At 35.6% G+C, this 21,292-nt stretch overlaps 1 protein-coding gene across 1 annotated transcript; it reads right to left on the reverse strand.

Annotated features, from left to right (window-relative positions):
- Nucleotides 1–1,272: 1,272 nt before the first annotated feature.
- Nucleotides 1,273–19,028, reverse strand: LOC124848219 (E3 ubiquitin-protein ligase RKP). The gene is made up of 11 exons (XM_047325857.2): nt 18,726–19,028; nt 16,658–18,245; nt 15,032–15,847; nt 13,513–13,673; nt 12,449–12,587; nt 5,223–5,306; nt 3,623–3,904; nt 3,398–3,529; nt 2,880–3,079; nt 2,281–2,485; nt 1,273–1,936 (listed from the first exon to the last, which is right to left on the reverse strand). The coding sequence occupies exons 2-11, from the start codon at nt 18,164–18,166 to the stop codon at nt 1,649–1,651; spliced, it is 3,816 nt and encodes a 1,271-aa protein (XP_047181813.2). The 5' UTR covers nt 18,167–18,245; nt 18,726–19,028; the 3' UTR covers nt 1,273–1,648.
- Nucleotides 19,029–21,292: the final 2,264 nt, after the last annotated feature.

Raw genomic sequence — 21,292 nt, forward strand, 5'->3', positions numbered from 1 at the left:
GGTCGTTTAACGGTTGGGTCGTTTCAATCAGCGTTGTAACTCTCTCTCTCTCTTGTTTCGAAAATTGTTTCTGCAGAAAAAACGGGATAAAGTGAAAAACAGTGTTGCTACTATGGTAGTGTTTTTAGATTTTGCTGACGGTGAAGGAAGAAAACTGCCCGTACATGTTGATAACAATCGCACTACTTTAACATATCTCTATTTTCTCTTTTATGGCCTGTAACTTTAAGGCATACATGTTTAAATTTTCTAATTTTAATTTATGTTTCCTTGTACATTGATATGAAGTTTAAATTTGCAATTTGAAATAAATTATTCAGATAAATTGCTTCTGATAATTTGAAAAAAAATGGCCCAGTTTGTTTGTCAGAAGTTTACAGCCTTACACGCATTAAACTAAATCAACATTATTTAATGATTTAGTAGCCAAATCCAATTTGGTTCATTTGTCATTCGATTTCAAAAGTTAAATTTCACTTAACTTATTACATTGAGCGAGTTGAACGGTTGTGTCATTTAGTTTTATAAAAAAAATACAATTTTTATTCTTTTTTAATATGAAAACTGAAACTAAATTTTAAACTAAATATGATAAGAAAATATCATATTAATATACATGTAATAATCATTATATATATATATATATATATATATATATATATATATATATATATATATATATATATATATAAAATAGATTATCGATAAAATAAAATTTTAAATGTATAAATTATTGAGATTATTAAACCATAAAATTTAACAAAAGAAGAATAATTGTCATATAAAAGAAGGAAGAATGATAAAAAGAATGAATGTTCATATGAGATTTTAAATAATATTAATCATAAAATTTTAATAAGGATAAAATAGGAATGAAAAAATAAAGAAAATGGTAAAAAAGGAATGGAGTGGTAGAGGAAGCAAGTTGTGGTAGTGTAGGGAGGAACACCCGGAGGTGAACTGTCTGGGACATGCCCAACTTCAAAAATGGATTATTATTATTTAACATTTATTAAATGAAGGAGTGAATCCCATATGATTTAATAATTTCTAGGAAGCTCCGGACAAATATAAAAATATTACCTTGAAGTTAAATTGACTTTATATTTTGTTTAAAATATAAGAAACATAAGAAACTAAATTTATGAAATTCTCTTGCTCAATTTGAATTGACTTTAGTTCCTTAGAATTGTAATATATTTTCTAATTTTGTAATTAAATATCATAAGCCATGTGATACGTACTAATTTATCCCTGTACACTCACATGACCTTTGTCAAGGAACTTTTTCACCCATATTTTTATAAATTAATCTCCATGCATCTAACCATTTTGCTTTACTAAAGTTTAACATCATGATCTGCCTATCATTTACATCGCATATTTACAACATAATACCCTCTAACAGCCTACAAAATTCTTAATTCGCCTGTGGCGACACCATCATCAAGAACACTATTAACTCCTACCCGATTACACCCTGCTCCCTCTATTTTTCTTCTCCCTTTTTTCCTTTTCTGTTTTCCTTTACAGTTACTAGCCATTTCTGTATATATGTAATTCACAAAATAAGCAAATAATGACTTACTGACTGGCTGACTCCCACCAGGAACCAAGCAACCAAAAAAGAAGCTCCCTAACCCATTTTCTAAGCAAATTTGATAATACTTGTCACTGTTCCGTTGCAAAAGAAACATCTTTGGCAGTTCAAAAGGTGCCTGGTTATACAGCCATAACAAGACTCGTGTGAACAAGGTGCAATTTGAGCATCTGCTTCACATGCATAACATATGCAGCACAACCTATCATCAACATCTGTATCTCCCACACTATCCACTTTATCATGTGGTAATACGGTGCGGCAAGTAAGGAGACTAAGAAAATTCTCTAGCTGCTCATATTTTGCTACATAAGCTTCCCCTCGAAAGGATCCATCCTGAGAAAATCAAAGAGCCGAATAGTGTCAAATGATCAAGAGAAAACTAAATTCGTGACATGTATAGGAATTACCAACTTTTAGACAGCTCACTTATCATTTGATATTGTTGAGGTTATATTATAGACACAAGAAATAAACTTTTAATATGGTAATGCAAGTCTGCAAAACTGTGACGGATTTGTACCAACAAACTTTAAGGGTTGACTTTATTAATAATTTAGCATTAGATAGCATCAAATTAAAATTTTCAAAAAATTGGATAAAAAACGCGTCAGAAAGAAAAAATTACATTCCAAATACCAGGGAATCAAGAACATAGATTAAGGGTTACAACAACTAACCCAGTTATAATCCAGAAGATATTGGAATCCATACTGAACAGTATCTGGACAGTCCATGCTTGCGAAAACATCTAAAAGATCATTGTTTTCTCGATATTCTTCAGAATTTGTAGCATCCAATAAATTTAAGATGATCCCTACTAAAGGGGCCAATATCATGCCTCGGTTTATTTTTTCTGGAGATTGACTATGACGTCTAACGGACCTGAAAAGAAATAAGAAAGAGGGCAGCCTCATTAAAAATCAAATGATAAATATTTTTTTTCATTTGGATACAAATTCTCAAGGAACCTTGGAATATCAGTTTCTCATGTATCAATCCGTGCAAGTGCGTGAGGAGGGGATACATTCAGTTCTGGTATATTTAAGTTGTTAGATGTTGTTATGATATTGTTAGCTACAATATTATGTGTATTTGAACTTAGTCCATATTTTCCTTTATTATTCTTCATTATAAATATATTTTCCTTTATTATTCTTCATTATAAATATATTACGTATTTTTCTACACAAAAGGAATTAATCATATACCTAATTTTCCCTATTTTCAAATGGTATCTAGAGCAAGGGTTTTCTGAAGTCATGGGATTGAAACTTACAAGTCAAAGAATTCAGCATCGGCAGCAGAAGTAATATGATTTAGGATAAATACAACCAACTCGGTTAACCTTCGTAAGTTAGTGTCTGGTCCAGACAGGAATGCTTGAGGAATCTCACGAGTGCAGAACTCCAGAATCCTTGCAAGATTACATGAATGATCAAATATGACACAACATTTCCTTTGCTGAAACTCTATTACCTGTGCAAGAAGCGTTGCAACAATATGTTATTGGAATGGATATATCAAACTCTGAATTAGTCAAGCTACCATTCTAATTATAGAAACCATTTCAATCTTATGCACACGATGACTTGAAATGAACCCAAGTTAAATTAATAGAAAAAGGGATCAGCTACAAAAGTAAGCACATAAGAAACTGAAATCGCAGAACCTATGCAGAATATGTAATACTGCTACGGAACCTAACTTAGAACCACAAGAAGAAGACCTTCTTCTGGTTTAGGATCCTAAAACCAAGATTCAAATTTAGTCTAGGATGGAAAAATGTATTCATACCTGGTACTTTTCTTGCATTTCTCGAACTGAAACTGAAAATTCAGTCATGGTCCAGCTTAGTGTATTGAACAGTCGGTTTAGAAAAGACGAAAACAATCCTTCCTCACTTATGCAAGCTTCCCTTAGCAACCTCTGCATTGCATCAAGAGTCAGGGAGGGAACTTTATGACGAGAAATTGATCCAAGCAAAAACTACCCAGCAACAAAAAGAGTTTGTTAACATACTTGAAAAAGAACTGATGATGAAGATGATTCTCCATTCTTTGAAAAACTAAAACCAGAACCCTTGCATAATCGTAAGAGTATGTTCGTGACTGTTGTCCAGGATCTGTTATCAAATGCTGATAATAAAGCTTTCGGCATCCTTTGGATGGCTGCCTCATTGCTCTCAAAGGTAGCTAAATATTCCCTGTACTGCACCAGGACAGATATAGACTGAAGAAGAAGATCCCTAAGATCTGCACTTGATATTCTTGGATCATTGAAATGGGTAACTACAAAGGTGACCTAGTGAAAAAGATATGAATAAACGATTTAGAACCCATGAGAGAAGCTCTGATTGAAACTGATCTATCTCGGAAGTAGCCGCATTAAAAACAAAGGTTCATGAATTTTTCAGATTCATGTAGGATGCTTTATCTCATGTACTTAAAGGAGTTCACTTGTGTGTGTGTGTGTGTAATTTATAGAACAAACAGGTCTATTTGATTGAAAAATTTATTCTCAAAACCCACCACTAGATTGAAAATTCCTTTTACATATGTTAGAAGTTCCACATCAACTAGAGATAAGAGCAATTTAAAGTATATATTTTGATACAAACCTCATCTTACAAATCGGTTTTGTAAAATTGAGTTAAACTTAAAGTCCATTTATTAACATGATATCAGAGTCATGTTTTAAAACCTATTCTAGCAAAACTGATACCTCATCTTACAAATTGGTTTTGTAAAATTGAGTTAAACTTAAAGTCCATTTATTAACATGATATCAGAGTCATGTTTTAAAACCTATTCTAGCGAAACTGATATATGTTGGATTTATTGTTCTACCAACTATCGGGTCGCTATCGGCTCTTAACAACATAGATTACAAAAATAAAGATTGACCCAAAATTATTTATACCCTATTTATATACATCAATATTAACGTGATAAATACTTCTTAAGGTATACATACCAATATGAATCATTTGACCACCATATTATTGTTCATTTTTTTTATCAAATTTAACACACAATCAACTATATGGTTATAATCCAATAGTTGGTTTGAAAAAATTATATTTTGTAAGAAGTTATTGATAGTGTAATAGTTGACGTTAGTTGTTACTGATAGTGTAATGGTTGGTGTAAGTTATACCGATGTCACTCGGTAACTCTTCACTTTTCCTATCAGTTTTTCCTCCACTAGTTCTCAGGTTACCCAATACCTTACCAAATGCAAGGTTTACAAGAATGGAGCCCTTAAGCACATGTTTGTAAGACTCGTTATAATAGGAAGATGAACATACAAATCTTGATTATCATTTAAGATCTTTTTATGTTGCTTATAATTAACTTCAATTGTTACACACACATCTGTGCATGGCAGTAGTGTCTTGATGTTCTCTCTTATTTATATTAGCCATGTAAAAGTGCCTGCATAGGAGTCTGTACTTTTAATATATTATCATGTAAGGCCAAAAATTTACTCTAAGAAATTCCATTAGTTCTGTAGAATCAAATGTCATTTACTAAAGATCAAGAAACAAATATCAGGTATAATTTATTTATATAATAAATAAGAAAAACGGAGAAGTAGAGATTGAAAGGGAGATGCATACAAATGAAGTAAGTCCTCTCTTGATGAAAATTGTGGATGGAACAAAGGGGGGATCACTTTTCCGCAACACGTGAAAGCAATCAACCTGTACGGGGATGAGAGAGAAAATATCTATGTTAAGATAAGTTGTATATGATCATAAGAATGATAAGAAATTTTTTAACAAATAATGCAAATTAAACAAGGTTAATGTGTGACTACAGTAGAAAAAGGACTGATTTTATTATTTTAAATCTTAAAAAATACATTCTCATGTCCTCTATTTGTAACAATCTAATTCTCCTAAAAAGGAAAATAAGTGTTAGATATATTATATCTTTTATCTTTTAATTAGTTTGTTATTATTTCTCATTTATATTTTGGGCTTAGCCCATATTTCTTCTATTATAAATAAAGAACCCTATGTGTGTATTTTACACAAGGGAAATTAATCCAAATATAGTTTTTCACTATATTCAACATGGTATCAGAGCAAGTTCTCAGATCCTCTTCTGGTGGTCTCTGCTGTTTGCCGACGGCCGACCGCCATGGCCGTTGACAGCCCCTAAAATCTCAGTGGGCAGTCCATTTTTTCTTCTTAAATCTCTGCCACAGTCAGCACTAGTCCAGACCCAGTGTGCCACTGCTGTTGCCGCAACTTTCCGCTGCCGTCGCAACTAACTCCGGCCGCCGCCGCCGCCACCGCCGGCCACCGTCACAGTTTCGACGGGTGACCTGCGGATCTGGACCGTCTCTTCGAGCAACGGCCAACCACGCCGGTTTCGAGAGCCGCTTCTCAGTCACGCGCTGCCACGCAGCGCTTCTTTCAGGCCACTCCGCCATCGCCGGCCACCGTCACAGTTTCGACCGGTGACCAGCGGATCTGAAGCGTCTCCTCGAGCGACGGCCAACCCCGCCGGAGTGAAGACAAGACTCCTCTCCACGCGCCTCCATGCGCCGCTTCTTCTCGGCCAGTCTCGGCCGCGTCACTGCAGATCGTCTCGCCGGAGCTTCTTGAGTGTGTTTTGGTTCCTGTTTCTCCGTTTTGTTGGCTTGGGCTCATACCTAGGGTTTTCTCCCTCACGTTTTTGGAACCCTAAGTCCCTTTGATGTCCGCGCCATTTGCCGCTGTCCGCGCCGTTTGCCGCTGTCCGGCTGTTTGCCGTTGTCCGGCCGTTTGCCGTTGTCCGGCCGTTTGCTGCTCTATGCTTCCAACCACTATAGGCCCCCATCACCTCGTTAGTTAGTGATGGCAGTCCCTGTAGTTTTGTCGCTTCCAACCACTACAGGCCCCATCAGACAGTGATGGCAATTTAGTCCCTGCAGTTTTATAGCTGTCAACCGCCGCTGCAGTCGCTACCGTCTCAAACTGATGCAACTGCGGCAGTTCTTCTTGGGCTAGAGTTTAGCCCAATCTTCTTGTGATACGCGGCTAAGTATCACCACTTGGGAGTTGTCCAGCAACGAATTTTGGACCTCCAACATATCTTTGGATCTTTGATGCCTTTGTTTCAGCATTGTAGCTTAATATTTTATTATATTTTGTTTTGTTTTAGTGGTCTTTCCACATTTCCGCCCTTCACACTAAGGGGGAGTACGTTTCCAAGACACTGCAAGTCACATATATATGGATGTAGTCCCTGCAGTTTTGTAGATTTCAGCTACTACTGTTGATCCCGTCACCCATCCCTCATTGATGAGGATTTAGTGTAGTCCCTGCAGTTTTGTAGCTCTTAGCTCTTAGCTTTCAACTACTACTGTTGATCTCGTCACTCATCCATCATTGATTGGGAATCAGTCCTTGCAGTTTGTCATTGTACACCACTGCTCTCCTTCATCCACTTTTGAAGTTGAAGTTTCACAAGCTGTTGTTAGTCCATCTATGTTTGCCTCACGCTCTTGAAGACAAATCATCTAGTTCAACACTGAGTTTATCTATTCCAAGCTTAGTTCATACAATTTGTATGCTCCAGCTTGAGGGGGAGTGTTAGATATATTATATCTTTTATCTTTTAGTTAGTTTGTTATTATTTCTCATTTGTATTTTGGGCTTAGCCCATATTTCTTCTATTATAAATAGAGAACCCTATGTGTGTATTTTACACAAGGGAGATTAATCCAAATATAGTTTTTCACTATATTCAACAATAGGAAAAAAAAATAAAATAGAAAATTATACATATATTTTCTCTAATTAGGAAGATTCTAAAGATATCTTCTCTAATTAAGAAGATTCTAAAGATATCTTCTCTAATTACAACACTCCCCCTCAAGTTGGTAAGTGAATATCAATCATTTTCAACTTGCCTACAAGATCTTCAAATCTACCCGAAGGAAGCCCTTTTGTAAAAATATCTGCTATTTGAAGTTTTGTAGAAACATGAGTTGTAATCACAAAGTCTCTGTTGAGATTATCTTTGATGAAATGTCTGTCAATCTCAATGTGTTTGATTTTGTCATGCTGTATTGATTATGGGCTATGCTCATGGCAGACTTATTGTCACAGTGTCGTTGCACCGGGTTATCCACTTTGACTTTAAGATCATCCAAAATTATTTTCATCCATAGTGTTTCACACATTCCTTGAGCAAGAGCTCGAAATTCAGCTTCTGCACTAGAACGAATACTTTATCTTGCTTTTTACTTCTCCATGTTACCAGACTATCTCCAAGAAACACACAATACCCAAAAGTAAATTTTTTGTCAGTAATAGAACCTAAATAGTCAGCATCAGTATATATCTTCATAGTCAATGTGTCTTCCCTTTTGAATAATAGCCCCTTTCCTGGACTTGACTTCAAGTATTGGAGAATTTTGTCAACTGCTTGCATGTGTCTCTCTCTTGGATCATGCATAAATTGGCTCGCTACACTAACTGCATAAGCAATGTCTGGTCTTGTGTGTGATAGATAGATCAATTTTCCCACCAATCTCTGATATTGGGCCTTCTCTACAAGAGCACTTTCCTCACTTCCAATTTTGTGACTCTGCTTTATAGGAACTGTTGAGGTTCTACATCCCAGCTTTCCTATTTCTTTGAGAAGATCCAATACATATTTCCTTTGGGAGATGAAAATTCCGTTCTTGGAGTAAGGAACCTCTATTCCAAGAAAATATTTGAGTTTTCCTAGGTCTTTCATTTCAAATTGAGAGCCAATTTATCTTTTAATGCCAATTTTTTTGTTTCATCATCTCCTACAATAATCATATCATCCACATAGACAAGCAATAGAGTAGAAGAGTGCTTTATGAGTAGAAGAGTGCTTTATGAATAGAGTATGATCTCCTTGGCTTTGTCTATATCCCAAGGAAACCATTGCTTTTGTAAATCTTCCAAACCATGCTCTAGGGCATTGCTTAAGACCATACAATGCTTTCTTCAAGAGGCATACCTTGTTTCTTTAATTTTTCACTTCAAAACCTAGGGGTATCTCCATGTACACTTCCTCGTCTAGATTTCCATGAAGAAAGGCATTCTTCACATCCAACTAGTATAAGTCCCATCCCAAATGAGCAGCAAAAGCGAGAATAACTCGAACTGTATTCATCTTTGCCACTAGGGCAAATGTCTCCTCATAGTCAATGCTATATGTTTGGGTATATCCTTTTGCCACCAATCTAGCTTTATATCTTTCTATTGTCCCATCTGCCTTATGTTTCACTGTGAATATCCATCTACATCCTACTGCTTTCTTGTCTCTTGGCTTATCAACAATCTCCCAAGTTGAATTTCTTTCTAAAGCATTCATCTCTTCTTTCATGGCTTGATTCTAATGTTCAAGTTTCATGGCTACCTGGATTGAGGTAGGAATTTATGTGGCATCAATGGTAGCAATAAAACTTTTGTGCTTATCATAGAGATTGTTAGTGCAAACATACTGAGAAATAGAATATTTAGCACATGATCTTCTTTCCTTTCTCAATGCAATGGGTAAATCCTAAGTAATACTTACCTCCTCCTCATTGATATCTTCAAGGATCCTCACCTTCGGATTAGACAATTTTTCTTGCTCGAGAGTCGAAGTGGGTTGTTTTCTTCTTCATAATTTTTGCCAAAAAACTTGTCTTCTTCCTTAATGTGGACTATGGTAGCTTCATTGCTCAGGTCTTGGGCATCCTGCAAAGAAAAACATGGTAATGACAAGGAGAGTTCATCCACTTCAAGTGTTTTCTCCCCCTGAAGTGGTGGACTGACATAAAAGGATTGTGTTTCATGAAAGGTGACATCCATGGTGATAAAGACACAACACTTTGAGGATGATAAAATTTGTACCCTTTTTTATTAGAAGGATACCCAATAAAGACACGTTTAAGAGCTCTGGGATCTAATTTACCACAGTTAGGATGATGAGAGTGAACAAAAACAACACATACAAAGACTCGACTAGGTAGACTCGTTAGTAGGGAAGAAGGAACAAAAGACAATAAAGACTTTATAAGATTGATGCCATTGATATGAGTGGGTAACCTGTTGATGAGATATGTGGCAATTAACACAGCTTCTCCCCAGTAATTTTTTGGAACAGACATTTGAAAAAGAAGAGCTCTAGTTACTTCAAGAAGATGACGATTCTTTCTTTTTGCAACCCTATTTTGTTGAGGGGTGTTAACACATATTCAGTACCATTATCAGACCTAATTCTTTTGATATTTTTTCCAAATTGATTTTGGACAAGACGGAAAAATTAACAAAATTTTGAAAAACTTCAGATTTATTTTTCATAAGGTATGTCCACGTGACGGGTACAATCGCCAATAAAGGCAACGAACCATTTGGCTCCGGAAATAGAAGTGAATTAAATCAAATGGAGAAATACTCTTTTTATTACTAATAGGATAAGATGCACCATGGTGTTTTGACAATTGACAAATATCACAATTAAAAGACTCAACAGACTCTTTGGTAAACAAACGGGGAAACAAGGACTTGATAAGACTAAATGAAAGATGCCCAAGCCTTTGATGATGTAACCATATTTGGGAATTTGCCCACGTCTCAGATGTAGCTTGTTGACTCATGATTTTTGTGTTGCTTTGGTCATCAAAATCTAAAAAATACAACCCACTCTGCTCCTTAGCAGTTAAAATCGTATTCCCCGTTGCAAGGTTCTGAAAAACACAGTTGGAAAAAATGTTACTGAACAATTTAAATCCTTTGAGTTTTTGCACAGAGATAAGACTATTAGCTAATTGAGGAACATGTAAAATATCCTTCAATACAATAGATGAGTCCAAAATTATATTCTCAGAGCCGCATATAGGTATATCCTGACCATTCGCAACTGTAATAAGTTGTTCTTTATTTCTTTTACCATATGAGTCGAAGGACACACTAAAAGGTGTCTTATGATTAGTTGCACCCGAATCAAGGATCCAAATACCTTGAGACACATGACCAACAATATTGAGACAAATCTTACCTTTTGTGGACAGAATACATGATCGAGAGGGCTTACTCATTGATTCAACCATTGCTTCCAAGCACTCGAGTTTCTCCTTATAAGCTTTCATATCAAGATCTGGTGGTGGTGAAGGACTAGATTGATTGGTGGCTTCCTGTTCTGAGGTAGTATGATTTACACATCTTTGAGTAGACCCTTTGTTGTTTCCCATGCGCTCGAGAACATTCTTTCTTCCTTGGAGTTTGAAGCATGTTTCCTTGGTATGTGCAGATCTTTTACAATATGAACAATAGTCTCCATGAGTACCATTTTCAAACGACTTTCCCCCAGCATTTGTTCCCTTATGGACTTCCTTTCCAGTTGTCATGGCAGAGCCTGTGTTGGAGATCCTTCCATTAAGCATGACAGTTCTCCGAGTTTCTTCTCTACCATAAAAAATAACTTCTGATAGAGATGGTAATTTTTCTCTTCCAAAAATCTGTACTCGGATTAGGTCGTACTCATGATTCAGGCATGGAGAAATTTAAAGATTCTTTCCCTTTTCAATGAATTCAACAAGTGCGGCAACATCTGTTTTACACATCTTTATTGTTTGGTTCTAATCGAATTCCATCCAAATACCATTCAGGATTACGTGATATTCTGATACGGAAACGGAGCCCTGTTTTGTATTAAATACCCTGCTTTCAATGTCAGATCCTTTTTTAATGAAAAAGTACTTTGTAAATCATCCCATATTTCTTTTGCACAAGAATGAAACATATAATTTCTACTTATATCAGGAATCATGGATTGCCACATCCAAGTCATAATTAATGAATCTTCATTTATCCCAAATTGAAAAATGAGTGTTGTCCGGTCCTGGTCCTCCTCCATCTATGTGATCAAGTCTTGAATGACCCTTGTGAATCCTTCGAATAAACTGGCCCCATTGGAAGAAATTTCGACCATCCAACCGACAGGTACCCCCTATATTTGGTAGGTCATTAGAACCCAAAGGAATAATTTTCACTTCAGACATTTTGTACAACGCAATCAGGAGTCTCGGATGACTTTTTTCGAGACGACGACGGCGTGTGGGTCACACCAAGAAAAGGAGTATAACTTAAAAACTCAGATCTACTCAAATATAGGCCAAACGGGTCGTCACCAACCCTAGGAAGAGACTCAGGAGGCTCCGGCGACTCTGTATGTGCCGGCAGCGGCAAGTGGGTCTCACTGGAGGTGGGCGCGTGGGCTACACGCGCCGGCGACAGTGGCAGTGTGTGGCGGCTTCTCTCCCGGAGCGACTTCCGGTGTTGTGGTCGCCAGTGTTGGGCGCACCTTTCTGTCCTATCAACGACCCCAACGATAGTAGCGACGGTGGTCGGACAGCGGCGATGACGCGATTGTGCAGCGGAACAGAGCCCCAAGATCGGGAGCTCTGACACCAAGTAGAAAAAGGACTGATTTTATTATTCTGAATCTTAAAAAATATATTCTCATATCCTCTAATTGTAACAATCTAATTCTCCTAAAAGAGGAAACAGGAAACAGGGAAACTAGGAAAACAAAATAAAATAGAAGATTATACATCTATTTTCTCTAATTAGGAAGATTCTAAAGATATCTTCTCTAATTACAACAACTACCAATCTAATATGTTTGACAACCAATATGACCCTTTCCCTCTTAGTCCCAGCTCGTGTCATGTCAGACAACCAATCTAATATGTTTGACACATAAGAAACGGGAAAACCCAAAAAAAAGGTATTAAACTCCATAACTGGTGAAGATGTTCTGTATTCTAGAACTGAATAAATTAAATTTGCTGTTAAATCTAAATCAATGATAATTGCTTATTTACCAGAGCTCCAAGATAATATTCAGGGATGTATATAAACACTGAATCCATGTTGCTAAGAACCAGTAGCAACTGGACAACCCACATGCACATTGCATACATTCCTCTCTGCTTCCACCGTGATAATAAAGAGATGCGGTACCTATAAAAAAAAAGAAATCAACCCAAAAAAACAGGTCTGTAAGAGAAACAACAACGATGTACGTACTAGGCATTTTTCTAAGCATACTAGCATTTGAGAAGCATCCAGAAAGCTAGACTGAAACAGAACATTATATATTCCAATATAAATTCCTAAATTTCTACAGTTCAACTTCATATGAAATAGAAGTATCTATAAAACACTGATACCTTAAAATTTCAATCAGAATAAAAGGAATTATTAATAATAACAATTAACAACAAAATTTAAAATCTGAAACTCAAAACACAATTTTGAATCTAGCATATTATAATGAGTTTCTCAAAGTAAACAGCAAACTGACAACAAAGTTTAAGACTGACACAATTTATTGCAAGTCATAATGTACATCTTGGAACCTTAGGTGCAGCAAGAGTTTCATGAAACATGAATGCACATATGAAACAGAATAAAGAAACACATAATTTTTTAGAGCATAGTCCTGCTGTTTCAAAATTAAGAACTATATTTAAATTCTTCCAAAATTATGTTCAACAACTTTCTCTTTATCAAAACTAGTTTAACTCAGTAATCTAAGTAGGGTCCAATAAACTAAAAATAAAGTGGTGAAGACAAAGGAAATGGATTATTAACACACTAATTCAACCTGTGCATTCGTTATTAACATGGTGGGAATGAGTACCACCAAAATTTTGGAAAAGTAAAAAACACTTGCACACCGTTGTCATCCAAATGAAAGTTATCAAATTAGGTTAACAATTAGATAACGAGAAATCGGAACATGAACTACAACCTAGCCATCACAACTGGAAAATTTCAACCTAATACCATTTAGAAGATGTAGAATGTCAATTCAAAAGAAAAAACCTTAAAGAGAAAGAATAAGATAAATAAGCCTAAGTGTCACCTCTCATGGTCATCTTACCAAGCACAATGCCTAACACAATCAACAACCTCTTCTCTATATCCATTTCGAACTTCTTTCAAATGTTTCAATTGCTCACTGCAAGCTCGTTCTCGTATTTGCTTATCAGTTTCCTCCAAAAGGGTAATTGAATGTGTCTGATGAGTCATGTAGTATGATGCCTACAAAAACAGGAAGAATAAAATTCACATCTCTTTTCATTTATTCCCTAAAATTTAAATGATATTCAAATTTCAAAATTATACCACCTAAAACTAGGATGATTATAACAAAATTCAAGGCTGGGTACTAGAGTAAGATTACTACTGGGCTAGGATTCAATGATATCAGCGTAAAGAAAACTCAAATTCATATTACCAAAAAAAACGTTTTGTAGGATGCTTTTTCATAAAATTCACCATGAGATGAAAAATGTTTCAGGCAAATCCGGCACAGAAAACTTTTCAAACTCACCATAATATATGGAGGTAGTAGGTATAAGAGGATGAAGATATGTCAGCATGCTCATGACTTCTACTAACCTCGCCTCATTTTTCAGAAATATCATTATTAAAATTTGATTTACAAACCTAACTCAACCCAATAAAACTAAAATCTAAGATGAAGATTATTCAACTTTTATAAGCTTTATTTAGCAATATCTCTATTTGACATGGAACTAAACCACCACTGAGACAGCAATTAAGGCAACACTAAAATAGACCACAACTAAGGCAAGCTAGGGTTGACCATAACTAAGGCAGCTTCCCAACCCTGCCCCTATGACAACGGCTATTGGGCTAAAGCATGGAAAATCTAGGTGACCCTACAATGAATCTAGAACAGACTCCAATACCACATAGAATTTGGGTTTGAAGCCTAACTCAACCCTATAACCGAATTATAAGATGAGAATTGTCCAAGCTTTATATGCTCTATTTTAGCCATGTCACACAAGTCAATCTAGGACTAAACCCCCATCCTTGAGGGAACAATTAAGTAGCCCCCAAAGAAGCCATTACTAGGGCAGGCTAGGAGTGACAGAAACTAAGGCAACTTTCCAACTACAATTAATTGACTTCTTGTATGAATTATCATCAAACAGGTACCTATTTAAATTCTTTCCATATATATCATTGCATACAGGTGAAATCAAAGACAAAGGAGGTGGGTGTATGTGAGTGTAATTTAGGTAAGAAAAGACTTCAAATGCATATTTAGTTTTGATTAATTTGGGGGCAAAATTTGCTTCTGCTTTTCAAAAGTTCATTCAGTAAGATTTTAATTATAAGATACTTAAGACTCAAAAATAAACTAATACAAACACACACCAAGTCATAAAATAAGTTTTAGAACCATTTTGAATGATATTGAGTGTCAGTAGTCATTGCTGATATGGAAGCAAGTTTTTCATGCCACAACTCCTTTACATATTTATCTTTCTCAGTCTTTAGGAAAAGTTCAGGCATTGTAGAGAAAATCGTGCTGGTCACAGTCAAAACTTGAGATATCACAATAAATTTTGCAAGCATGAAATTACCTGCTTAAAATTTGGAGCAAGACCAACATGATACAACCATAGCAAAGCATCAAGTAGCTCTTCTTCTCGTAGTGTAGCTGTAGAGATATTAGTATCCTTTGGTACAGACTTCATATGGTGCACTTGGCGGTAACCATACTCAGGTTCAGATTGATCACTAGGGCTAGGTTTATCAGTTATTTCATTATTCAAAGTCCCATCACTGCATTCAGCAGTGACATGAGCATGTCTCTCTGGAATAGAGCTACAATGACCGCGAGAACCTTTGGCCAGGTATTTAGCAGGAACCTTGAAGTTCCTTGTAAAATCAGAATCATAACTAGAGCAACAGCATGGTTTCTGCCTGGTTGAATGAGTAACCCTGGTTTCTTCATTATCCATGCAACCTTCATCCCATTGAATCACTTCCATTTCATGATCAAATGTTGGATGTAGCTTTGATAAATGGCTATAGGATCCCCCAAGCCTGGAAATATCAGCTCTATGGGGATCACTTTTAAGAAATAAATGAACAGGAAAGCTTTGCTCACCACCTCTGTGAAGGAAACCAACATCTGTTTTGCAGCTCTTTAACCAGCCACAGATGTCACCCAAGGCAAATCCTTCAGATAGAAAATGGAGTACAACTGTGTAAATTGAAACAAGAACCGAGTTGCTAGAAACTCCAGGAGGTGGAATATTTCGTTCTGCTCCTCTGTTCTTCAGTAGAAGGCTCTGTAAAAATGTCCTAAATACTGCTCCAGGCAGCTGGGGAGGATTCGTAGGTGGTATAAATTGTATCACTAGGCGACAAAGGTCCCTATGCTTCTCTTCAATCTACATTTGAACTAGGCATGCTCAGAAATGTAGGAAACTATGAAAGGAGTATCCAATAGCACAATAGTTCACAGAATTTTACCCTCAAATAAGAAAGAAATATTATTCCTAAAATTCATAGAAACAACCTTATCTTTTCATTCTATGATAATAAAGATTAGGTAAATGAAAAATTCCTTCTATTTTATAGAAAATTCAGATAGCCTAATTTACCATACCGCTATGCCATATCTGGCAGAATTATGATGGAGAAGAATATTGTGAAATGAATTTGAAAACCCACATATTCACCAATTAGATCACATGATAATTTATATAAATTAACGGGATTGTATTCAGCTTATAGCCTCACAATCACCAGTAAACTTAGAAAAGTTTCTCTCGTTTTCATTCAGTGTCATCACATATAATAGATCTCAGAACATTGTGACATTCCCCTACATTCATTGACTAATATAGGACTTAGGATTGAGAGAAAAAAATGTCACTAAAGGAAGGAAAACCTTCATAGCCACAGAAAGGTACAAAAGACCATATGCAACTCTTACCATTCCTTCTAACACTCTGCTCTTACTTTTCATTACCATCCTACTCCATCAACCATTACAATGCAATAGATAATTGTATTTTACAGGTTAAGTAATGTCAGTGGCTTGTTGAAAAATATACATAATTATTGTATACAAAAACTTGTCAGTTTAATTGTTTATTTGTTGCTTCTTCAAAGTTCAAGAGAAGCAGTGAGGTATTCATTCTCATTCAGACATAATAACTAAAATCGAAGTTTGGTCAAAGAGAGAAAGAATTTACCTTGTTGACTGATTCAGACAAAGCTGTGGTTGTCAACATCATGTTACCTTCATAAGATGCATCTTCACACGAACCAGGCCACCAAACAGTTGGTATCATGAAGTCAAGATCATGTTTGTTTGGAGTCTTTTGTGAAAGAAAACCTTCAAACACGAATTCAAAATCTGGTGACTTCCACCAAAGCACCATAAGTTCCTCTCGTCTTAGTAGATGACATGCCAATGCAAGGTGAGAATATGATCCAGAGTAAGGACATTCAGTTAAAATTAATAAGGCTATTTTACAACTAAATGAAAGAGCATTTAGGATGTGTTTAAATAGCACATGGGATCCTTGAAATTGTAGCATAACCTCAATTACTTTATCCAAGCTTGAGTAATCATGGGGTGCATGCAAGCCAAAAACATCAAACATGAACGACAACAGTGGACCCCAAGCCACATATTCTGTGATCCCAACATCCGCTTCAACTATAGAGAATAATTCCTCGCATATAGCATAAGAAGCAGGATGGAAAATTTCTTCCAATGAATCAAACCTCTTCACTCTTCTCAATTTATGAACTAGGGAATGATCAGCTCGTTCCACTGAATGCATGTCCAACAGTCTTGACCAGCATTGCAGCAGTTGGGTGACAAAGTAGTTCTTACAGGGGGGAGCCTGAAGAGGAAGGTAGCCTTCAATTGGATACTTAAAGGGTCGAGCTCCAAAGTTTAACTCACATCTTTCACCCTGGGAGAGAGAAACTGCTGGATAATAACCAAAACCAGGACCCATTTTTCGAATTCCTTGGAATGCCACCCCAAGTGAATTACCATTCCTGTAGAATAATATTTCATCTCTATCTAAATCTATACAACATCCAATAATATCACCAACAACCCATGACTGGCCATATGTCTCAGCATCCTTGTTCCACTTGCTAACTCGCCTCCCGTCGTAAGCATATGAATCATCGGCATCACCAACACCTTTATGGTCAGTGAAAGGGCAAGAAAGAGTGGCCCAACCAAGTTGCTGTATGCCAGATGTTTCCAACATAACTTCATACATCCATTTTCCCTTCCAAACACAAGCACTAGCCCTGGCACTACTGAACATTGCCATGCTCTCTATAAGAAAAGGTGACTTGATAACTTTAATATCACCACAGATGCTGGATTCTTCTAGGCCTATAATATCAGGCCCGTTGCCACTTTTACCATTAATATAACAAACCCCGTCACTTTCACTATAAGAATCACTTAATTTCACATTATATCTTGAGAAATCATTTCTAATGACAGAGTGAATAAAACCACGATCAACCGGACCAGTCAACGAATTGAGTGATCTGTTTGGGAGGCCAAATACATACTCAAGGGTTCGCTCCACCGATTGCTGACCCAAATCGTCACAGCAAGAAAGTAACCGAGTTTTTGGCAAATTTTTCTTACCGTCCTCACCGTCGTTCAATATCACGGCCAGACCAGCAGAAAACCCACCAACTCGCGGGCTCTCTTCACCCATTTGTGACACTCAGAAAGCACTACCCCTCAACTAGCCCGAAGCCAGCTGAAAGCTTTTCCAAATTCAAATCCCCGTTCAACTGTCACAGAGTCAATTAAACTCGCTAAGTGTTCGTGATCCATGCTCAAAAACAAAAACCAATAGTACAAACATTTTGGGGCCAAACTTCACAACACGCAACAACAGGAGAGAAATCTAGACAGTAGCTTACATGTACAATATGCCCAAAATTTAACATGAACGGGCTCCAATTCAAAAACAAACAAAAAACAAGTTCACTTTTTGCTCATATCCCACAACAACAACAAATCCCAACAAGTACAGAAAAATCCAAAAAAAAAAAAAAAAAAACTAAAACCAGTTTTCCCGGGAAATAAACAGAGCGAGAGAGTTACAGGGAAGATGAAAGACTAGGCGATAAGGATAAATTTTTAAAATGTTGAAAACTGTAAGGCGCCCCTAAAATTGAACCAAAAAGCGTTACCTCCAAATAACATGAAAAGGCTTCGAAGTTGGTATTATTAATTAAATAAATGATTAATTTAAAACGGAAACTTACAGAAAAAGCTCATGCTGAGGCGAGAGAAAAGGCGGCGGAAGGTTGCTAGGGTTTTGCAGGCTCCATTGCTTCGAGATTCGATGACAGCAACAGACTAGAAGAGTGATACGAGAGAAAGGGGACGTGGAATTTTCCGAGGGAGAGACCGTATTTGATGTTGTTATTTTATAATTGATTATGATTCTGTTTTTTTGGTAATAATGATTTTGGCCAAAAAGTTTGGGGGGCTAAAGGCGAAGAAGCGAAGGAAGCAGAAGCTGAAGCGAAGCCGCGGGCGCCGAGTCGAATCGAATCGAATCAAACCGCAGCTAATGGAGTTGTGACTGACACGTGTCGAGGAAGAGTGCGGTTGGGTGGTGAGTTGACGGGTAATGATACTGGCAACTGAATGAATAGGGACCAGCCGTTGTAGGAATGGGAGTGGTGGACAACATTGTTGGTGGGTCAATTATACGTTTCACTGCACTTCGACTCAGGGCAAATATCCGTTTCCACATGACTAGATGCCCTATGCATTGTTAACCAATTATTCAATTCAATATTTAACTTTTTTTTATTCTATAAACATATCAAATATTTTCCTATTTCAGGTTACATTTTTTGCAAGTGTTCTGGAAATTAAATGCAGTTCTCCTCTGTATTTTTTAAACACCTGCATTAAGTGAAATTATTAATCATAAAACGTATTTAAGGAGTTTAGCTTATTTATGTTTTTTATTAAAACACTGTAAGTCCCAGAATGTCCTTAAAACTTATTTAAAAATATATTTCAGTTTCTTACTTTAAATTATATTTAAGAATACGCTTAGCACATCAAACTGTAGAAAATATATGACGTGTAATTGTTTTACACTTTCGGTTGACATTAATTATTACCAAGAAATATATATCATAAAAAAGGTATACGTGTGAGTCAATTACTTAATTACCAGAGTGACCGAGAGACTCTTATATTGATATTTTTACCCTGTCTGTTCTCAAGAATCTTCTCAGATTTTTTCCCACGTGTCCAGTTGTTCAAACTTTAAAGTGTTTTTTCTTTTCTTTTTCTTCTCACAAGGAACGTGTTGGCTGGAAATAATTTTTGAGCATTTGTTGGCCAGAAATATCATAAGAGAGTAACATATTATATTCATATATGATATTTTAAATAAATTATAAACAGGTCTAGTTTAAAAAAGTTGAATAAAGAAATACTAAAATGCACTTCAATGAAATAAAAAAAAATGAAAATGTCTAATGGAAATTATGAAGAAAATGAAAGCTTCACTCTCCTAAAAATAGGATAAATAAAACTAAATTAACAAATATTTTACCTCTTTTTTATTCAAGTATGATTTTTCATCTTGATTTTAATTACTTATATCTGGTCTTTATAATTCGTCAATTGTTAAAATTAGGATCCTATTTAATAATCTTAGAAAATAAAACAAAGCAATGCAAACAAATTTATATAGATTGATACAAAAAATATACAAAACATTTTATTTCTATATTTTTTTCTATTTCTTAATGTACATTTTCACTATTATTTTGTTTTTATTAATTATTAAATGTATATTTGGAATAAAAATACTTAATTTTAGCAATAAAAAAAATAAAATTGAGTGATTAAAGATAAAGGACTCAGTCTACTCTCCAAAATCAACTTGTGACCAGCTACTCCAACAGTTACACTACGATTATTAATTATTGACATTGATATGATATAACCCTTGAAGAAGAGAAACATAAAACAACACCGTGCATGTTAGGAAACTCTTATACTCACATGTTGACCAACTTTCGTTCCGCCTATAAAAAGTGTGATAAATGCAAGTTTTGTTTAAAAGGTGTGTTTAAGGTTTAAAATTAATTTTTTAATTTAGGATATTTGAAATAACTTATATGTTCGATCAATGATTTTATACTGAATTTTGGTATTATCTTTAGAAATTAAAACATCTGGACATAATATAGTTAGTTTAAATTAAAATTATTTTTATGTAGTTGTCGTTATAAGTAAAAATATAGGTAGGACAAAAAATGACGCAAATCTAACTATGTGAGCGATGGCATAAAAAGTGAAAGCTACTGGCGGCTACTGAATTGTTGTTGAATGCGGGACCAAAGACAACTTCTACAAACAAATGTCAATAATTCGAAATGAATGATAGATAAAAACATCAATAGATACTAATTAGAGACCCACTCATTAATAATAAGATTACAATATTAGCATATGGGTTTTCTAATAAATTATAAAAATCTACCATATTTAGTTTAGTTTAAGTAGTATTTCTATTCGATAAGAATATGCTTTTATTAATTCTTTTTACCCTTTCAAAACTATATTTATTAGAACAATTTTACATATTATTATTAATCTCCACACTCTGTTATTATTGTTATGATTATGTTATTATTATATATTTAAGGTGATATCTCTCTGAGCAGTAATGAATTCGATTCCGACCAACAAAACTTTCAAACTATCGCTAGGATCTTACCACCAGTCATGTGTCGGGTTGATTTGCTCCAAGCTCTTTAAGATTTGTGTCGAGGAAATTGACTCCCACTCACCCAGC

The sequence above is a fragment of the Vigna umbellata genome, chromosome 2 (genome assembly GCF_029865625.1).
Source record: "Vigna umbellata cultivar VRB3 chromosome 2, Vumbellata_1.0, whole genome shotgun sequence".
In the NCBI taxonomy this organism is placed as follows: Eukaryota; Viridiplantae; Streptophyta; class Magnoliopsida; order Fabales; family Fabaceae; genus Vigna; species Vigna umbellata.

Excerpts from the sequence above, each read along its gene's own strand:
- LOC124848219 (XM_047325857.2), bottom strand. The coding sequence starts at position 18,166 with ATGGGTGAAGAGAGCCCGCGAGTTGGTGGGTTTTCTGCTGGTCTGGCC. Across the intron at positions 13,674-15,031 it reads TTGCTCCAAATTTTAAGCAG|GCATCATACTACATGACTCA; the intron begins GTAATTTCATGC and ends CTGTTTTTGTAG. Across the intron at positions 1,937-2,280 it reads ATCTTCTGGATTATAACTGG|GATGGATCCTTTCGAGGGGA; the intron begins GTTAGTTGTTGT and ends TGATTTTCTCAG.